The sequence below is a fragment of the Pleurodeles waltl genome, chromosome 4_1, assembly GCF_031143425.1.
Source record: "Pleurodeles waltl isolate 20211129_DDA chromosome 4_1, aPleWal1.hap1.20221129, whole genome shotgun sequence".
Lineage (NCBI taxonomy): Eukaryota > Metazoa > Chordata > Amphibia > Caudata > Salamandridae > Pleurodeles > Pleurodeles waltl.
This window is the reverse complement of record NC_090442.1, coordinates 607,829,262-607,849,851: the sequence shown is the minus strand read 5'-3', so window position 1 is coordinate 607,849,851 and position 20,590 is coordinate 607,829,262. Positions and strand designations below refer to the sequence as shown.

General features: G+C 44.1%; 1 protein-coding gene across 1 annotated transcript in view; it reads left to right on the top strand.

The window, feature by feature from the left end:
• Positions 1–4,631: 4,631 nt before the first annotated feature.
• The window catches only part of UTP20 (UTP20 small subunit processome component), a 966,235-nt gene continuing 950,276 nt past the window's right edge, over positions 4,632–20,590 (top strand). The window contains exons 1-2 of the mRNA XM_069229033.1: positions 4,632–4,821; positions 11,260–11,340. Of these exons, the coding sequence (XP_069085134.1) occupies positions 4,777–4,821; positions 11,260–11,340 (126 nt within the window). The 5' untranslated portion in view covers positions 4,632–4,776. The remainder of the gene's footprint in view (positions 4,822–11,259; positions 11,341–20,590) is intronic.

Below are 20,590 nucleotides of genomic sequence, written 5' to 3'. Positions count from 1 at the left end.
CGCAGCGTGTGTCCCGTGGCCGCTCACCCAAGAGGCACCTCAGGCCCTGCCCCAGTCAGCCCTGCTGCCCTCATTGAGGAGGCTATTGACCTCCTGAGATCCCTCACTGTTGGGCAATCTACCATTGTGACTGCCATCCAGGGTGTTGAGAGGCATTTGCAACAAACAAATGCATACCTGGAGGGCATTCATTCTGGCCAGGCAGCCCAACAGAGAGCATTTCAGGCTCTGGCCTCAGCACTGATGGCAGCCATTGTCCCCGTGACCAGCCTCCCCCCTCCAACTTCCTCCACCCAGACCCAATCCCCTGTACCTCAGCCTATCCCAAGCACACCATCAGACCAGCATGCACACACCTCATCACACAAGGGTGGCTCTGGCAAACATAAGCACCACACATCCCACAGGCACTCACACAAGCATTATTCCCATGCAGACATACCAACATCCACTGCCTCCACTGTGTCCCCCTCCTCCACATCGTCCTCCTCCCTCCTTGTCTCATCTCCACTCACACCTGCATGCACAACATCTTCAGCCACTACCTCCATCACCAGCACACCCATCACCACACACCGCTCACGTGCACTCACCACCCCCACTACCATTCACACATCCCCTGTGTCCTCTACCAGTTTGTCTGTAAGCCCTCCTCCCAAAGTACACAAACGCAGGCACACACCCACCCAACAGCCATCCACCTCACAACAGCCTCCAGCCCATGCACCTTCACCCAAATTCAGCAATCGTACACATCCTACAACCACTACCTCTTCCTCCACTCCCAAACCCTCTCCATCTACCCGTCCCACTGTGTGTAAAAACTTTTCTCCTGGCTATCATTGACCTTTTCCCTACACCTCCCCCCCCCGTCCATCACCTAGGGCCAGGCTTTTCAGGTCCCAACCCAGCACCTCAGCCACCACATCCCCGGGCACACTGGTCCCAGCAACAGCGGGCTTTTGGAGTGCGCCAAACATCAGGGCAGCCAGTGTGCCACGGAGCGAGGGCAAGGACATTCCGCCACCTGAGAAAGTAAAAAAGTTGCCCACATCCCAGAGGGAGAAGGCGAAAACACCTGCCACCAAGGGCTCAGGGAAAACAAAAGGGGATAGTGGCAAGAAAGCTGCACCCCCATCCAAGGTGGAGAAGGGCCAGAAAATCAAGGGCAGGTCAGGAGAGGGCATGGTGGCACCGACTATGGGACCAGTGTCACACCTTCTGTCCACGTTGACGCCAAACGGTACAGCGGAGAAGACCGCCACCTGCACCGCCACCAGCACTGCAGTCCCTGAGCCCCCCACCAGCACCGCAGTCCCTGAGCCCGCCACCAGCACCGCAGTCACTGAGCCCACCATCAGCACCGCAGTCACTGAGCCCGCCACCAGCATCGAAGCCACTGAGCCCGCCACCAGCACCTCCACCATAGAGCCCGCCACCAGCACCGCCACCACAGAGTCCGCCACCACAGAGCCCGCCGCCAGCACCGATGCCACAGAGGCTGCCGCAAGCACCGCTGCCACAGAGTCTGCCGCCAGCACCGATGCTACAGAGGCCGCCGCAAGCACCGCTGCCACTGACACCGCTGCAAGCACTGCCAGCGGCCCCGCTATGTCCTGAGCCAGTGGCACCACCGCAGACATGGCTGCCATCCCCAGCGGTCAGTCGACCGAGCCTGGTGGTCAGTTCCCGGAGCCTGGGCAGCTTCCATGATGCAACACCTTCAATGGACAAAGGCATCCACTATCTCTGTCCTTGGCAGGATGAAGCACTCTGGGCACAAAGCCCCCTCCAGAACCAGTGGAGTATCACATCCACTAACTCTGTCCTGGGCAGGATCAAGCACTCTGGGCACAAAGCCCCCTCCAGAACCAGTGGAGTATCACATCCACTACCTCAGTCCTTGGCAGGATGAAGCACTCTGGGCACAAAGCCCCCTCCAGAACCAGTGGAGAAAGGCATCCACTACCTCAGTCCTTGGCAGGATGAAGCACTCTGGGCACAAAGCCCCCTCCAGAACCAGTGGAGTATCACATCCACTACCTCAGTCCTTGGCAGGGTGAAGCACTCTGGGCACTAAGCCCCCTCCAGGACCAGTGGAGAAAGGCATCCACTACCTCTGTCCTTGGCAGGATGAAGCACTCTGGGCACAAAGCCCCCTCCAGAACCAGTGGAGACTGTTATCCACTTGAGAGACTGTGGATTTGCACTCCCCAGGATGCAGCAGTGGGCAAACCACCCACTGGAGAGACTTGAGAGACTGTGGCTTTGCACTCCCCAGGATAATGCAGTGGGCAAACCACCCACTGGAGAGACTTGAGAGACTGTGGCTTTGCACTCCCCAGGATACAGCAGTGGGCATGGAGCCCCCTCGTGGAGCAGTGGCGTCGTGCACTCATCCGGCTGAGGTGCCCCCCCTTCCATTCCCCCTGAGGGGCCTGTTTCATTTCGATCTGATGCCCCTGCGGTGTTCTCTCCGTTTGATGTCTGGTATCGAGTGTGGACCTCGCCCATGCATTTTGGGCCCAGTGATCCACGGACAATTATTGGTGCACTATCCGGACTTGTGTAGTTGGTGTACATAATTGTATATACTGTATTTCGAGTTTTGACTACTGTTTTTTTCTTGATTACAATTGTTCAACTCATTTCCTTTTGTCCTTGCGTTCTTGAAAGGGGGGTGGAAAGGGTGTTAATGTAATGTTGCAGCATGTATTTGTGTGTATGGTGTTTTGGGTGAGGGTGGGGGTGGGGGTGTTGCGTGTGTGTGTCACTCTCTTTTCCCTCCCCCCTCCCCTGTGTTGTAGGTGCAGTATTCATCGTGGTCGTCGCCGCCGTCTTTGTTGCTTCTGATAGAGGAGCAGGAATACCATTGCAGGGAGTATTTGGAGTTCTGGCTCCATGGCGTCCTGGTTCCTCGTGGGGTGTGGAGAGGTGAGTGTTTTCCCTTCCAAGTCCTGTTTCCGCCGTGTTTTTGTTCGCGTTGGTTCCGCCCCGGAAAAGGTGGCAGATTGGTCTCTCATAATAGTGTGGGCGGTACATTGTCTTCCGCCTGTCTGTGGCGGTGACCGCCGCGCTGTTTGTTTGTACCGCTGTGGCAGTCGGAGTGTTAAAGTGGCTGTCTATGTTGGCGGTTTCCGCCACGGTCGTGATTCCATTTTTTTTCACGCCGGCCTGTTGGTGGTATTACCACCGCTTTAACACAGACCGCCAGGGTTGTAATGAGGGCCATTGTTCCTTTGCTAAGTCTTACTGCTTGCAGCAAGAGCTACCCAGGGTTGAGCTTAAGGTTAAGTGTACGTACGCATCTGACTGGACCCAAGACGGTATTTCAGACATAGCTGCCAAGTTTTTGGCTTGCACATGTATTTACATGTTTTTAGTGTTCTTATGCGTGACATTTCAATGGATCTGCCTCAGGCGCACAAGGGAGCCAACGCAAGAAGGAGAGCAGTGATCATTACTTAGCCTGGATCCTTGTACTGTTTCCAAGTGTGAGTGCTCCTGCCTTTTTCCCAGCCGCTCGGCTCTGCTGTGTGCAGATAGCGGAGCCTCTCAGCACAGAACACATGTGGTAATGTGCTAATAAAACAAAGTAGGAGCTTCACTAACCCTTCAGGCTCTGGCTGAGCTGTACCCATGGCAACCTCATCTCTAGGCGACCCCTGGCCAAGTATCTTCAATGCAGGCTGACAAGCTCCAGTATTAGTGAGCAGAGTGCCTGGCGAAATAAGGAACAGACAAGAGGATCTTGATTTGTGTGACTTTACATTTCAGTGCAGTGATGCCGACACCAACACTGAAATGCGTTAAATATTAACCCCTGATGCGTGGCACCTGGCAGGGCTGGTGAGTCTCTACTGCACGATAAGGCTACCCAGCCATATGATATAGTAAACCCATACCCTCACAACTTTCAGCTGCGCAGTTGAACAAACGTGAAAAAAATATTTAGTAAAAGAAAATCCACGAGCTATGAAACTGCAGAACACAGCCCTGCCAAGTAGTCCAGGTCTAGATACGCGATGTTCTTCTCCAGTTCAGGTATTTTCTTTCAATTCTAAGACTTGTCGTCTTGTTTATTCAGTTATAAACCGGACTTTAAATCACAGAATTCAAAGGAAAACGTCTGAACAGGAGCAGCACATCACGCACGGACCTAAGAAACTTGGCAACTATGAAAAATGATTTAGCTAAGGTGCTATCAATTTGTAGACTCTCTTGTATGTCTTGAATATTATTGTCACACTGAAACGCTGAGTGACTTTCCCCGTTCTAGCTTCCCAAGTTTGCATTACAAAAGAAATGAACTAGCAAGACATCTTTAATGCAAGAAACCCAGAAGGGCAGCTCCGATTACCGTCAATAAAACAAAATATTCTGTAATTGCACATTTCGTAAAGTATTTTGAAAAACAGAATTATACTATTTATTCTTCGTTTGGATTGCCTGTTTAAACGAAGCTACGTGTAATTATTGCCGATTATAACTAAATTATAATACTTATGGTCCTGTTTCCCTACTCAATTTACTGAATGAAACAAGATTTTAACAACTTTAAGATGGCCGCCCTATTAACATCCATTCCGCCTCCGGTCTATTGGGTGTAGCGGTCCCTGTTTTCCCGGCATACATCGGTGCATATGGCGGCTCCCATTTGTGCGCGGCGTGTGTTTTGATAATTAATGGTCTTGGTTTTGTACCCATATACTTATTATTTGAGCGCATTATTGAACTGGACCATAGTTGCGCTGAATCGCACCACGTGGCAACATCATGAAGAGCAAATCCTCCCACCACAAGAGCGAGAATACATTTAAGGTAGGAGAGGGCTAGATCCGAATGAAACGTAGAGCGTGAGGGTAAATTCACATGCTGGGAGAAAACGGCATGTAAACAGTGCTTACTCGAAATTCCAGAAAACAGATGTCAGTTGCATGAATGTCTTTGTGGCCAGAGTGCAACTGGCAGATCATTTGCACCGGTAATATTATACGTTGAAGATAGGCACCTTGGTACAGAGCTGTCAAGTTTTTCCTTTATAAGCGTGAGAAACTCAAGTCCAGAAATCGTCTTTGAATTCTGTCACTTGTTGTCCTGGTCTGATAATGCTTTAAACATGACTACACTTCCCAACATCTAACGAAAAAATGTGGCTTGGATTACATACTCCCGCTTGGAACTGTGTTACTTGGGTGCTCTGCATGGTGTCAGATGGATACAGTACTTTTAGTTTCTAGTTCTGACGTGCCCTACCTGTAGAAAAGCCCGTCGCAAGCTGGAGGAATTCTTTTCTACATGAGCCATCTGCAGATTACAGACACCTTTCCATAGAAACACTCCAGTTCACAATGTTGCCGTTATAACTATGCAGGACGCTTTACACATTCGTAGACATCAGAAGATATTTGTTGGGGAGGCGGGATGAACTAGCGTATTTTGAAACTCTCTCCTCTAAATGAGGCCATCTTAAAAGATATAACTTGACCGAAGAACACGCTTATCGAATATGATTACCTTTTATAGTGTATTTCAGGTCTAACCCTTTTCCAGCTTCTGTAAGCATTAACTGCTCGTTATTGCACCTTTTGAGAGAAGAGTTTAGAAAATGAACCTTACTGGTATCCAAATTGACTGAAATAGTTTTAGGGTCTGTAACACCAGTGGTAAGTAGCAGTATCTAATGCACATATTCTGATAACCACTTCCTCTCGCACAGTCTGGTCCAGTGGATAATTTTGCTATGTAACTAAGATATTTGACTGTAACTATAGAACTAAGACATTTGACCTTTAATCTTTTTTTAATTCTTATAATTATTTTTAGAAATCGAATATAAAAATAAACGTTCGTAACCATCAACCATGCACTTCAAATACTTTATAGTACTCAACCCGTTTTTAGAGTACAGTGAGATGTCCATGTATTTCCTCCCATCCACCCCTCGATTACTTGCATGGCTGTGCTTAGGTTTATTCATTTGCATTGTCTCTCCATATGCAAATACTCATAGCTCCCAGAAGGATCTCCATGCATCTCACATTTTCCCCAACTTCTTACAGCATCCCTCCCTATGTGTACCACTTTTTCTACGAACATAGACCACCCCACATCTGTCTTCAATTCCCTGAGGACTGGTACCTCTATTGCAATGTTTTTAAGCCCAAGGTCATCCACTGCTTCAAGTATTTTGGGGCATTCCCCTCTCTCAATATGTGAGCACAAATCACTTAGTTGAAATTTCAAACCTATACCTCCTATTCCTCGCCTATGCGTTCCTCAGTCTTATTCCAATAGCACTGTATTTTCAAACATGACCACAGGATATCGGCTTTACCGTTTCACTTAAATATGCAGGAACTACTGTATTCTGAAGCTGGGCAGGGCCCCCAACACATTTAATTTTTCATGAGAAGGGCAGCTTCTTGGCAAAAGAACGAGGATTAAACCTATATCTGTGACTGGGGGTGAGTGTTTGAAAAGTTTCAACTACGCTGTCCATCATCCTTTCGTGTTGCCAAAGTTGCCTTAGGTGGGAATGGTATGCCCAGACGTGGGTCCCTTGCTCACTGTGCCACTGGATTCAACCTTGTCTGGCTGATGAAGGGTGATACACGGAAACTGGTCCCAGGATGCTTGTTTCCGGTCTAGGGAGGACCTGGCCTAGCAGTTCGGGCTGGACTGTTCCAAAGGGAACAGGGTCAAGACTGATTTACATATGGCTGGGTCCAACCTGGGGTGGCATGGTGAGCAAAAGAACAATGGATTAAACCCAGATCTGTGACTGAGGGTGAGTGTTTGAAAAGTTTCAACACTCCGTCCATTATCCTTTTGTAGTGCTAAAGCTTCTTGGCCTTGCCATCAGAATTACTGCCATCCCAGTTGTGGCCTGTTGGAAATGCGGAACCAAGAAATTAGTTTTATAATTCCAGCCTTCCATTTGGCCAAATTGTGTGCTCCTGGGCAGTCACTTTTTGAACTTATTTCTCTGTTCCTTGTTTGGCCCGATTGTGAGCATTTAGAATTCGTGCAAAAGCTGTGATAAAAAAGTGGACTCAGTAGTACCTGATGGGTGTGGGGAAGTGGCACTTCTCATGGTATATTCACCAGAATACAACGTGGTGGTATAGTGTATAGCCTTTGCAGAAAATAGCACTGAAGTGCAGTCTCAGGTCTACTACTTTAACAAACTTTTCGACCTTGGGCAAATCATACTCTTCGTGTGCTTCTGTCCACTGATCTGACAATATCTCAGCACTGTGAAGCATGTGTAATGCAATAATACATAATTACCAAGGGAATACTCCTAGGACAGGTACATCCTCAAGTGGCTGGATTTGCCTTTTAATATACAAATGTGCATCAGAAGCTGCATTGTACAAGACATCTCCTGTGCTGCAGTTGCTCCCTTCTAGCCACCGATAGGTATCTCTTTCACAGTTCATAAAGGACTGAAAGAGTGAGAGTAAAATTGGAAAGTAGCTAAAATGCGGAACAATTGGCACCACACACTGCCTCTGTGCAGGCAGCGACACATGAGCCATGATTGCAGAACAAACCTGCAAAAATGCAGGATGGTTTGCCACCCTACTCCAAAGTCCTACGTTCTAAAACAGTAGGCCCAGTATGGACCAGTAGTAGCCTAAGTGTACTCGAAAATACACCTCTCAAAGCAACACAAGCATAAACTTTAAGTAACATTTTAAGCACAATTCTAGTTTCCATTTCAAAACTTAAGTGTATTGGAATCACATTGCTCAAAATGCTAGCTTGGTTTTACATATTAGGAATGAAGTTGTAGAATCTGAAAAATTGTCACTTCTCACAAGGTGTTTGTAGTGTATTGCACTTTAATTATATTTATATAGTGCTTACTCTTCTTGAGCTGTTTAGCACTTTGGGGCCGGCAGTACGCTGCTCCGGAACCCAAGGCTAGTGGTCATTCAAGTGGATACTGGTTACTGCTGTATTTTTGGGATTATTCTTGTGATCTCATGGAGACCATTCCATACTTTTATTCCAATTTCTCAAGGTTGGATTAAATTGATAACATTATATGTGCTCATTAGTGGGGGCTGTGTGAGTTCATGCAAATAAATGTTGTGAGTTACAGGCTAGAGGAGATGAGCTGTTGTTGTTATATTACACTAAAATGGTTTTAAAGAAGGACCGGTTGTTGGCTGTGGAATTTGGTGTGGGCAGTTAAAAAAATATATGTAGTAATGCACAATAAGACAAATATACATGTGATTTAGAGTAGTTTGCCCTTTGAGAGAAGAGGTATGCCAAGGATGGAGAGTAAGAAGAATGTCATTTGAAAGTAAAGGGGTGGCAATACTCAGTCGTTTTTAGTCAGTCAATTTTTTATGCAGGGTTTTAAAAAACATAGAGCATGTATTCTCAGGATTAAAAACTGTAGAAATAAACAATATCCTTTACATGGCAAATAGTGATATAGTAAGTACTGTTGCTATGCATTAGAAGCTCGCAAACTGTCTGATTGCCGCTAGACAAACTCTTGACCCTTGGAATTAACTAAGAGAATAGCTTGTGTCAGAAAGAGTGCGGGCTACTGTAAAGTTCAGCTGTTTTGTGTTGTCACGTAGGCTCTCATTATTCTAATGAGACTACTGGATTTTGAGCAGCAAGATCGTCCACGGTGTGAGAGACTGAGTCTGACCCACTGCGGGTGACACCTGTCGCTCTAAATCCGGGTTTTGCTCCGGCTAACTAGCAGTGTCTCATCTCTACCAAGAGATAGGGATGATTGGGCTGCCGAACGCATGACATATTATACTTCTCAGGGAAGTTGTGGTCACTCAGGTCACATCCGGTTCTCTCATTCACAATTTGGTCTCATATATAAATGACAATAAGAAGCATGAGTTTTAATGACTGGTTTAATAAAACGACTGCATTTTAGATAGCAAAGCATGAGCTGCAATAACCAGGACGACACAACATGACAATATTAAAATGGTGATGAGGAGAGTGAAGCATAAGAATAATGGTATCATATTGCCACTAGAATTTATGGACTATTTCCTATCTAAGTCATAATCTGAGCACAGCATGTTAAGCTCTAATTCTGCCTTTCAGGTTCCCCCGGCAGTACATCAACCCTCATACCTGAGCAAAGGCCTGTAGTCTGCGTTAGCATCTGCAGCAAAGCCTTCAGTCTTGGTTCCTTGGCTGGAATCTCCCTCTTAACATGTAATGGGACTAAGAAGTGTTTTTATAATAACTCAGCTGATGTTCTAAGAAAATGTCCCTACGTAAGGATGTGTATTTTCTACAAATCTTGGAGACTAAACTTCTACCACGTTCACCGGCAATGTACCAAACTGTAGCCTTGACTGAAGCACAAAGTGATCAAGAATGTCTTGTTTGAGAACACAGTGCTGGGCTAAGCAAAAACAGTTAGATAGATGAAAATAAAACAAGACCGTAAAACTGGTTATTGTAAAAATAACATTGCGAAGCCGAATAAAATATATCTAGGTCAAAGTGCACAGCGGCCTAGTGTGTTAAACTACCGTGCATGGAGCTATAACTAAAATGGCTACACAACAGTATTACTGAAAACCTGGTACTGACATTCCATTGATAGTATGTGACACATATATGATAGTAGGATTCCGTGTAGTGGGACTTTGTGTCTGTGATTTTCAGTTCTGGAGCCATTGAGATCGATTTTTGGATGCCCTTGGTTTACCATGGGACAAGATGGAGGGTGAGGATAGCTTCCAGAGTCAGTGGACGTATATCGCCTGTGTTTCTGTGACTGAAGGGTGAAAACACAGACATTGAAGTGATGAGGATGGAGACAGAGGTTCTTTTGGAAATTCTATAAATACCTTTGTTAGCTAGGGCTGCTGGTCATTTCCTCCTGATTACTGACATTTGGTGGATAGTGTGGGTGTGAGGTGAGATTTCCATTTCTGTTGTTCAACATGATAAAGTTTCTAGGCCATGTTGGGAACCTGCCTGCTCCTTCAAGAAGACTGATGAGAGCCAAATGATGATATCTCGCACTTCATTGTTCCCATGTTGTGGCTACTTCTGCTTGGAACTGAATCACACCAAGAGGGAGATAGAGGTCTGCCTGCCATAGATCATCCACACATAAAAACCTATTACAAAACTAGTATGGCAAGAATAATATTCCTGTATTTTACCCTTTCCTTACCCTTTCTTTTGTGGCATGCTTCATTACCAGCCAGTCTGACCCACCATGTTGAGATAATACTAACATGGTGGTCCTAACCTCGATAGGGGAGAGAGATCAGCAGATTTGTGATATGGTCATAAGTGGGGTCAGCATCTTATACCAAAAAACTTAAGTGTAGACCCAGGAATGTCCTTTATTTTTGGGTACACTTAGCTGGTTTAAAAATTAAACATGAGGATGCTACTGGGAACCTATGTCTCGAGCATCACATCAACTTGTCATTGCCTACATATTTCAGCCTTAAACAGATCCCTCATTGGAGGGTTTAGGGCCTTCCTCAGGGCAATCAAGGCACCTCAGTAGTCAGTCATTCATGCTCCAGTCCAGTGCATGCTGGTAAGAGTAAGTCTTACCTGCCAGTCCTCCATCTTCACCTGAGGATAAAAACATGGTAAAAATCATAATACTCCATTAGTTTTTTATTTTTTAAGAGAAATTGCAAGGAAGTACCCAACCATTGTATATATCTATACTTTTTTGTTAAGCCTATCAATATTGCGTTTTGTATTGCATCTACATGCAGCCATTGTGATACACTCATGAATTCACAGCATGCTCAAACGTACGTGTAGAACAAACTTGGCGAGTCACGCACTGGTAATGCGGTCACTTACCCTAAATTACTCTGGTGTTATACCATGAAGTCGCACAGGGGAGAAACCTTTCCTATAGTCACACACTTGTGTGAGAGAAGGGACATAGGTCACAACCCATTGTGGTCGAAATTAAAAGCAATATAGGACAGATTAAAGTTCATCTCTTGTTTGGTCATGGTTGTGTCAACTGTTCATGTTTGCCTCTACTACTGCTTTAACCTACTAATCTGCATCACTTGTGAGAGTGCCTTATATTCGTTTTTTGTATGGGAATAATTGGTAATCAAATGGGATGGACTGGCGTTTGCAGTCACTCTTGTACAGATGGTCAATTTTGCATTTCTAGATTGATTTCCAGCTATTAATTAAACTAATAATCTTTGAAAAGCTTTTGCAACAGGACTTTAATATATATATATTTTTATTTTCCAGTTTCTCACATTCTCTGAACGACTTGCAAATGTTAACATAGATATCATTCATCGGATAAACAGAACTGGAAGCAATTTGGAGGTGAGCTGTATGCAGACTTTTCATAATTACTTTTTCTCAAGGTACTTGTAAAATGTCAATTGGCTGCTTTTTGATGTTGTACCTCATCATGATGAGTTATACCATATATAACATATATTATCCTAATCAGAGTAATTTTTGTGTTTATTGTAACAGAAAGGTTTGTTTGTTCCCAGAAATGTTTTTTCTTGGAACTATCTTTAAATTATAAACAAAGATATGTTATCTTTGAGGCTGCCTTTAAAAGCACTGTTTTCCTTTATTTTTGTAAATCTAATTTTTGTTATTTACGTTTTTTTTTTTTTCCCCTCTCTTCGTGTCTATATTTTTTGTTCTTACCACATGAATCACTTAAATGTAGACAAGTTGACAGTTAAATACTGTTTTCTTTAAGGCATTTATACTCCCTCTATTTGTAGAAATGCATTGCCTATTTGAGATTACTTTTTTTTTAACCCTTGGTGGAACCTAATTAAAATAAATATAAATCCCAGAATGGCCTTGCAAGGTAAGGGGAACTGTTCATTTGATCTCGCCTAGACACAGCGTTTAGCTGCATTTTGTCACAAGGTTGATTGTGTACAATAGCAGTACCTAAAGTGAGCTTTGGGTAAGCCCTATGATCAAGATTGGTGACATTGTTGTCTGTCTCATTTGCTTGCTCCTTATGTGATGGCTTGCTTTTTGTCCTCATTTTTGTTCCTCGCCTGGATCATAGCTTCTTTACCGTCCTGTTGATTGGGTGATTGGTATGCTTCCATTTTTTACATTCAGTGGACTGTTTTTCTTGATCTTTCAACAGTTCAGGGTAGAGTGTATGTATTTTTTTAATTATTTTTTTTAAAGATTTAATGTTCAAAACGTTTTCACCCCCAGTTCTCCTATTCTTTGATATTGTTTATTAACTTCGTAGTGATGCTGTTTAATCCTATTTTACACCTGACCTGATGGCTAAGGTTTTGTTTATTTTCAACCTGCTGCACTCACTTTGTTTCTTTTTCCACACCATTGTACTTCATGCATGGCTGGTCTTGTATATCTTGTTCTGCAGTGCCTTGAATGGTGGCAAACCTAGAACAGAGCAAAGTAATATATTAAAGGCTATAAACTACTCTCGATTTGATGCTTATGTACTATCACAGTGTTTATTTGTAACACCCAATTAACTATTTTGTTCTAAACTTGTGTTTTGGCACTTAAGAATGGTTGAACACAGTACAGTGGTGACTATACCTTTTACTATTGAGAGTTAAGCAGGCCATTATTTTGGAGGTTATTCTCTACAAAGAATTTTAATAGAAAATGACTTGATAATGCAGTATTAGAAGATTTGTTTGTAGTTAGTAGCAGGCTTTCAAAACAGCCATGTAAAGCCCCAATTTGTTAAACTCTAACTTGTTGATTCCTATGAAGTTAAGCACAAACGTAAGCAAAGTCTTCACATGCAAGGTCACGATAGTACTAAACTTTACTTGTCATAGTGATACATATGGAAAACTAACAAACTAGTGTCTGACCCTTAAAACAAGTGAAGTGTGAAATGTGATGACACCAATATTAAAGAGGAAGAAATCCCTGCTTTTCTGGTATTTAAAAACCTAGTGCCTGATTTAGAGTGTGGTGGATGGGTTACTCTGTCACAAACTTGATAGATATCCTGTCCGCTGTATTACAATGTCCATAGAACATAATGGAATCATAATACGGCAGACCAGATATCCGTCACGTTTGGGCAGAGTAACCCCCTCCACCAAACTCTAGATCAGGCCCAATGTTTGGGATTTCCTTAGCTGACAACAACATAAATAGGTGCAAAGCAACATTTTTGTCTGCTGTCAGACTTGTTCCTTCCTTTAAATGTAAATGTTACTTCACACCTACACAAACTCTTCCTTTGCAAGTTCATGAATGGTGGTAAACCTTGCTCAAAGCAAACATATTTAAATGGCTTATAAATCAATTTCCTCAAGCGTTAAATAGTGTAGTAATGTGATAAAGGATGCCCCCCATATGAAACATAAATTAAATTAAGATGGACTTTTGTGAGATAGTCTAATTCAGACATGATATACACTTATGACTTCTGTTTTTGTATAACACATTATTCCAATAACAATATCATCATGCATGCCAAAAGTAGGTATGCACAAATTATGAACTTGTAGGTCTTTCTTTCATCATGACAAATTGTATATGTTGCTGTTTACCAACAATAGGTCTGAATTATAACTGTTATTGTATCAAAGAGACCATATTCCCTTGCTTACACCCCATTTGTACAATCATTGATAAAGGCAGTACAGTTACACAACAGGAATCTATAATAAAAAATAAAAAAAAGTTCATATCGCCAGGCGAGACCTGTTGACTTTGCCATTGCATGTTGTTTGGTTGTCTCATTCCTTGACGTACTTTTCTGTGTGTGCGTACACAACAGATATTTGGGCTTGGGACAAATGCCATTGGATTAAACAAATCCCACATTTGAATAAATATTTTTTTGGGGTGAATTTGTTTCATTTGCAGTTCATAGACATATGTATCCAGCATTTCAGCTACCCATTGTTGCACATCTGTTCCAAGGCCCAGCTCTCCCTGTGTTGCTCCATCCCTCTTGCTCCAGTCTTCTCCTTGCTTTTCCCTTGTTCTCACTGCTTTCTCCTTGCTTTCCCCCTGCTTTTTGTGTGCCTTCTCCTTGCTTTTCCCACATTTTTGTGGGTGCCTTCTCCTTACTTTTCCCTCGTTTTCACAGATTTCTCCTTGCTTTTCCCCAGTTTTTTTATGAGCCCCCCCCTTGCTTTTCCTCCATTTTCACTGCTTGTTCCTTGCTTACCCCTACCCCCATTTTTTGTGTGCCAGCGCCTTGAGACCCGCTTGACTGAATTGCCGCACTTTATTAATCCTTGATTGATTCATCTGGTCCAGCTTGATCTTTCTAGTGGTGCGCAATAGCAAACTGTACTGCCAGAACTTGAAAAATAGAATGGAAATGTGTTCTCTCTGTCCCTGGATTTTACACAAACTGAATTGAACACTCGCCAAGAGTTCCTGCCTGTGAAGCTACTTCTCCGGAAAGACTGAGATATTGTACTCCCTAAGGTTCATTTTCCTCTGAATGGCAGACTTAGGGCCAGATGTATCAAAGCGAATGCAAAAAGCCATTTCAGAATGTATCAAAGGCATTCTGAATGCAATTTTAAGAAATCGCTAAAATAGCGATTCCTTAAAATTGCGACCCTGTTTAGAGAGTCGCAATTTGCGACTCTCTAAATAAGAAATCGCAAATAAGGAATCGTTATTTGCGATTTCTAAAGCACATGTAACAAGCAGTTCCTTAATGCGAATTGGGCATTAAGGAATCGCTATTTACCACCAAGTTGAACTTGGTGGTAACCATGTGCAAATTTTAATAATGCATTTAAAATGCATTTTTAAAATTTACATGTAAAGCACACATGCCATTTTGGCATGTGTGCACCTTACATGTTGTAAAAAAATATTTTGGGGTGCAGCAGAGGGGGCCTAAGGCCCCCAGCACCCTGGACTTTGCATGTCCAAAAATTGCGAATTCCAGTTAGGAATTCGAAATTTTGGAAATGCAAAAAAATCGCAAATATGGGCTGACAGGCCGATAGATGCGAATGGGGGCGGTATCGCAATTTGCGATTCGGTAATAGCATTTGCGATTTTTAAGAAAACGCTATTACTGAATTGCAAATGTGATACATTGCATTTTGCGAATCAGAAATAGCGATTTCTTAAAAATCGCTATTTCCGATTCGCAAAAGGCCTTTTTCATACATCTGGCCCTTAATCTGTTCACTGCTCCCAAGGTTGCTTTGAAGTAATCCTGCAGGTTTGCTGCCTCCCCGGGCTGGGGGTGGGTGGAGGGACCCTTGACCCCTCTAGAGACTGCTCTGGAGCATGACCTTGACGGGATTGAATGACTGTACTCGTGCATTGCTTTTCTGACAGCTGTGGTACATATGGCAGGTACTGCTATGTGGCTAGGTTGGTCTTGCTACGGGACCCTGGTGAAATTTTTATCTTCCCAAATCTAGCCCTGTGTGGGCGGTGTGAGCCCCTCAGGGTACAACCGGTACCGGCCTGGACTTACAGCATTAGACAATTTGGGGCTACGCTATCCAGACATGCAACAGCCTTCACACTCCACCACCCAGCCTGCCACCGCTGGGCTGTTCGCAAGGCCTACTGATGCCCCGATGGATGTATTCATCTGATACGGCTCGGTATATGTAGAAGAGGAAGGTGGGATGGGTTTTGGATTGTTCAACTAGTAGGGAGGGTTGAAGTGGGTGGGGGACTTTGTTGTTGGTTTCCTCTTGTTATGTTGCTGCAGAGTGTTTTTCTTGCCATGCATATCAGTGGCTATTTGTGCCAGATGTACTGAAATTATATGGAAAGTGAATCTCAAACTATGCAGCAGGGTTGAGTATATTATGTGGCAAGGAAAGGCAAATTATGTGGCATAATGTAGCACATTTTGTTATAGTATACTTCATTATTTCAACATTTTTAAACTTGGTAATGCTGTATGAGCATTGGTTAACCTTCCTTAGTAACAGGTTAACACTTAGCTATAGCAGAAAGCAACAGACAGGTGACAGGTCCATCTTTGGAAAGGGCCTTCCACTGGGTGGCAACACGTGTTGCTTCATTTTTAGTAACTTTTAAATCATTTGAGCTAGAGACAACATTTTGTTGTTAAAATCTGCTGATGACGCTGCTGCTGATGGATTCTGTGGCAAAAGCAGAAAGTCTATGCTTAGGCAAAAATCACTGTGGTCACATAATTCCAGTTGCCCTGCCCTACTCACACAGTACACCACCTTTGTAGGCTACTGGCAGTCCATGCAATACCATTTCTCGTGATGAACACCCTAAGATGCCTCACTTGGAATATCTTTTGGGTTGAATGACAAACGCAAGGCCCCCATGGACTTCGCTTATCTCTGCAGACACCAAATTGACATCTGTTACCTACAGGAACTCAATTCATCCAGTGCAGCCCATCCTCAATTATGCACCAGATGGCCCGCAGGAATACATGCAGTTATACATGAGGGGTGGAAATACTTATCCGTGAAGTTATTTAGAGGCACACATTCATGTTATATGTAAGACCCAGGGCAGGTATGTCATTCTCAATGGCACACTGCAGGGCTGACCATTCACTCTGGCATACGTTTGGACCAAATATTGTTGGCCCTGATCTTTTTATGGAACTATGGCACCAGATACACAGGGCGGGGCCTGCTGCAATGCTGTGAGGTGGCAATTTTAATTTTTCACAAAATAATCACTTGGACCGGTCCAGCGACAAAAGATGCTCACACCCAGGAGCTACTGACTGACTCCATCTTTTTAAAAGAGTCTATGGGCAGGAAGATGTGTGGTGGCTGATACACCCCCAAGCACAAGAGTGTACTTGTGTTGGCATTTCCCATAACACTTGGTCTAGAATTAATTACTGGCTGGTCACAAAAGACGCAGTCCCTCTGATCGTAGTGCTTGACCTCCTCCCCAGAACCTTTAGTCATGCACCAGTTCTCTTGGAAATTGCTTTCACGACCTCATGGAGCCGAGCACACACTTTGCGCCTCCCTGCACATGCCCTTTGGGACTCGCTTTTCCAAGATGAGATTTGGTTTAATATTATAGAATACTTCTACCACAGTGTAGGGGTTGGCCTGGCTTATAGTGAGTACCTGATGGTACTCACACCTTGTCCCAGGTCCATTTATCCCTTATTAGTAGATTATTAGTGTTCTAGCAGCTTAGGCTGATAGAGGTAGCTATAGCAGAGCGGCTTAGACTGAACTAGGAGACATGCAAAGCTCCTACTATACCACTTATAGGTACTATATCATAAGAAACACAATACTCAGGATTACTAAAAATAAAGGTACTTTATTTTAGTGTCAATGTGCCAAAAATATCTCAGTGGATATACTCCCTTAGGAGGTACGTAAAATATACAAAATATACACACAAACCAAAATCAGGTAAGTAAAACAGTTAGAAAATAGTGCAAACACTGTAGAATACAATAGGATGCAGTAGGCCTAGGGGCAACACAAACGTTTACACAGGACTGCCACTGCAGCCTGAGTGAAATAAAGCACACCTTATTTCACAGCCACTATCACTGCACTTAAGTAACTTATAAGTCACCTATATGTCTAACCTTCCCTTGCTGAAGGTTAGGTGCAAAGTTACTAAGTGTGAGGGCACCCTTGCACTAGCAAAGATGCCCCCACATAGTTCGTGGCCATTTCCCCAGACTGTGTGAGTGCAGAGACACCATTACACGCGTGCACTACATATAGGTCAATACCTATATGTAGCTTCATAATGGTAACTCCAAATATGGCCATGTAACATGTCTAAGATCATGGAATTGTCCCCCCATGCCAAATATGGTATTGGGGTGCCAATCCCATGCATCCCCGGGGCTCCACTATGGACCCCGGGTACTGCCAAACCAGCTCTCTGGGGTTTTTCTCTGCAGCTACCGCTGCTGCCACCCCACAGACAGGGTTTTGCCCTCCTGGGGTCTGTGCAGCCCAGTCCCAGGAAGGCAGAAGAAAGAATTTCCTCTGAGAGAGGGTGTTACACCCTCTCCCTTTGGAAATAGGTGTTAAGAGCTGGGGAGGAGTAGCCTCTCCCAGCCTCTGGAAATGCTTTGAAGGACACAGATGGTGCCCTCCTTGCATAAGCCAGTCTACACCGGTTTAGGGAACCCCCAAGCCCTTGCTCGGGCGCGATACTGGACAAAGGAAAGGGGAGTGACCACTCCCCTGTCCATCACCACCCCAGGGGTGGTGCCCAGAGCTCCTCCAGTGTGTCCCAGACTTCTGCCATCTTGGATCCAGAGGTGTGAGGGCACTCTGGAGGCATCTGAGTGGCCAGTGCCAGCAGGTGACGTCAGAGACCCCTCTTGGTAGGTGCTTACTTGACTAAGTGGCCAATCCTCCTCTGAGGGCTATTTAGGGTCTCTCCAGTGGGCCTTTCCTCAGATAACGACTTGCAAGAATTCACCAGAGTTACTCTGCACCTCTCTAGTCGACTTCTGCCAAGGATCGACCGCTGACTGCTCCAGGATGCCTGCAAAACTCCAACATAGTCTGAGCTCCCTATGGGTGGGCAAAAGAAATGCTGCAGCCCATAGGGATCTCCTGGAACCCCAATACCCTGGGTACCTAGGTACCACATACTAGGGAATTATAAGGGTATTCCAGTGTGCCAATTGAAATTGGTAAAAGTGGTCACTAGTCTATAGTGACAAATGTAAAGGCAGAGAGAGCATAAGCACTGAGGTTCTGGTTAGCAGAGCCTCAGTGGCACAGTCACTACACAGGTGCCCACATTTAGGCCACAAACTATGAGCACTGGGGTCCTGGCTAGCAGGATCCCAGCGAGACAGGCAAAAACAAACTTACATACATGTAAAAATGGGAGTAACATGCCAGGCAAGATGGTACTTTCCTACACACAGTACCCAATCTGTGAGTTCGGCTCCCACTCTCTGGGAGGCATTTAAGGCAGTAAAATGGGGTGCATGTATAGCTACACACACTGGAGTACTGTGCGCTATTCGCACACAGCTTGCAAAACTTTAAGCTGAGATCCACTCACTTGAATTGACTTTTTATGCTTCTAGCTAATATCCTCACCTCTATTAGACAAAAAAACAGTAAATATAATTAGGAGGCTGATCATAAGACACACTGCCTAGGGAGGGAGGCGACTGCAAGGCACTATGATGAGGAGGACATCGTGGGATATATGCTTGCTTGCATGCGAAAACCCTAGGCCAGCGATCATGTCACAGAACTAGTAGATGATCAGCACAAATATCCTGCAGGCACACCATAACAAGTTTCTATAGTAAACTCTACAGCTCCACACAGACTCCTGACTGACTCTATGAGCTACTTTATTCCATTCAGCTCCTTTTGGCTTGATAACTCCTGTAGACAGCATATCAATGTTCCCTTCTCCGTTGACGATATTGTGTAGATGATACAGGTTATGTGTGGGGACAAAGCTCCAGGACTGGATGGCCTTTCAGCCTTCTATGAAGAATATGCACAGCTCCTAGTCCCTCATTTACTAACAGTTTATAAGAAATTGCTGTGTGTGGGGACACTGCCCCCCCTTTACCTCTTTACGTTTCATGAGGCAGTAATCATGTCTATTCTGAACCCTGGCAGCCAAATCTGGACATGATATAATCTGTCCTTATCTCCCACCTCAATATGTCATTTACATTGGATAAATGATTGTATAGTTCTCTTTTCAAATATATCTGTAACAATATTGCACCCCCTACTCCGTCATAGTAAAGGAGTTCCTGTTATTATCACAAAAGGCCAATGGCTGAAATTGTTAAATACATTTGAAATGTGAACCCAAAAGAGATAGAAAACCCTGGCAAGAATATTTACCTTGAAGGTAATCCTCCCCAGCCATTATGTGTATTTTGGAGTTAGTCTTTGATGTCACTCCTCAAAGTTGTGAGTGGGAAGTAGTGTCAGCCTAAATAAGTTATGTATTGTAGGAAACTGGCTATGTATATACTATATCAAAATGAGATATAGTTTGCGCAGAGTCCATGGAATCCCCAGAGGCTTGACAGAGGCAATAATAGATAACACTAATGCTCTATTTGTGGTAGTGTGGTCAAGCAGTTAGGCTTATCAGAGGGTAGGTTTAAGCATTTGTTGTACACACACAAGCAATAGAAGAAACACACACTCAATGACGTAACTCCAGACCAATAGGTTTTTATATAGAAAAATATCTTTTGTTAATTTATTTCTAGAACCACAAGATTCAGTTTGCAGGTAAGTACATCAAATGTAAGGTACTTTGCATAGGTAAGATCAGCATTTTACATGAAATCAACAATGCATACAGTTTTCTTAGAAATGGCAAAAAGCTATTTTAAAATTGGACACTGCAATTTTAAACAGTTCCTGGGTGAGGTAAGTAAAGTACCGTTTCTGGGATAAGTAACAAACTTACAGGTTTGATCTCTGGGGCATAGGTAGCCCACCGTTGGGGGTTCAAGATAACCCCAAGCACCCAGCAGCACGGGGCCGGTTAGGTGCAGAGGTGAAACAAGAGGCAAAATAACATGGGCCCCTATGGAGACGGGGTACTCCGGTTCCGGTCTGCTTGCAGGTAGGTACCTGCGCTGTCAGAGGGCAGACCTGGGGGGTTT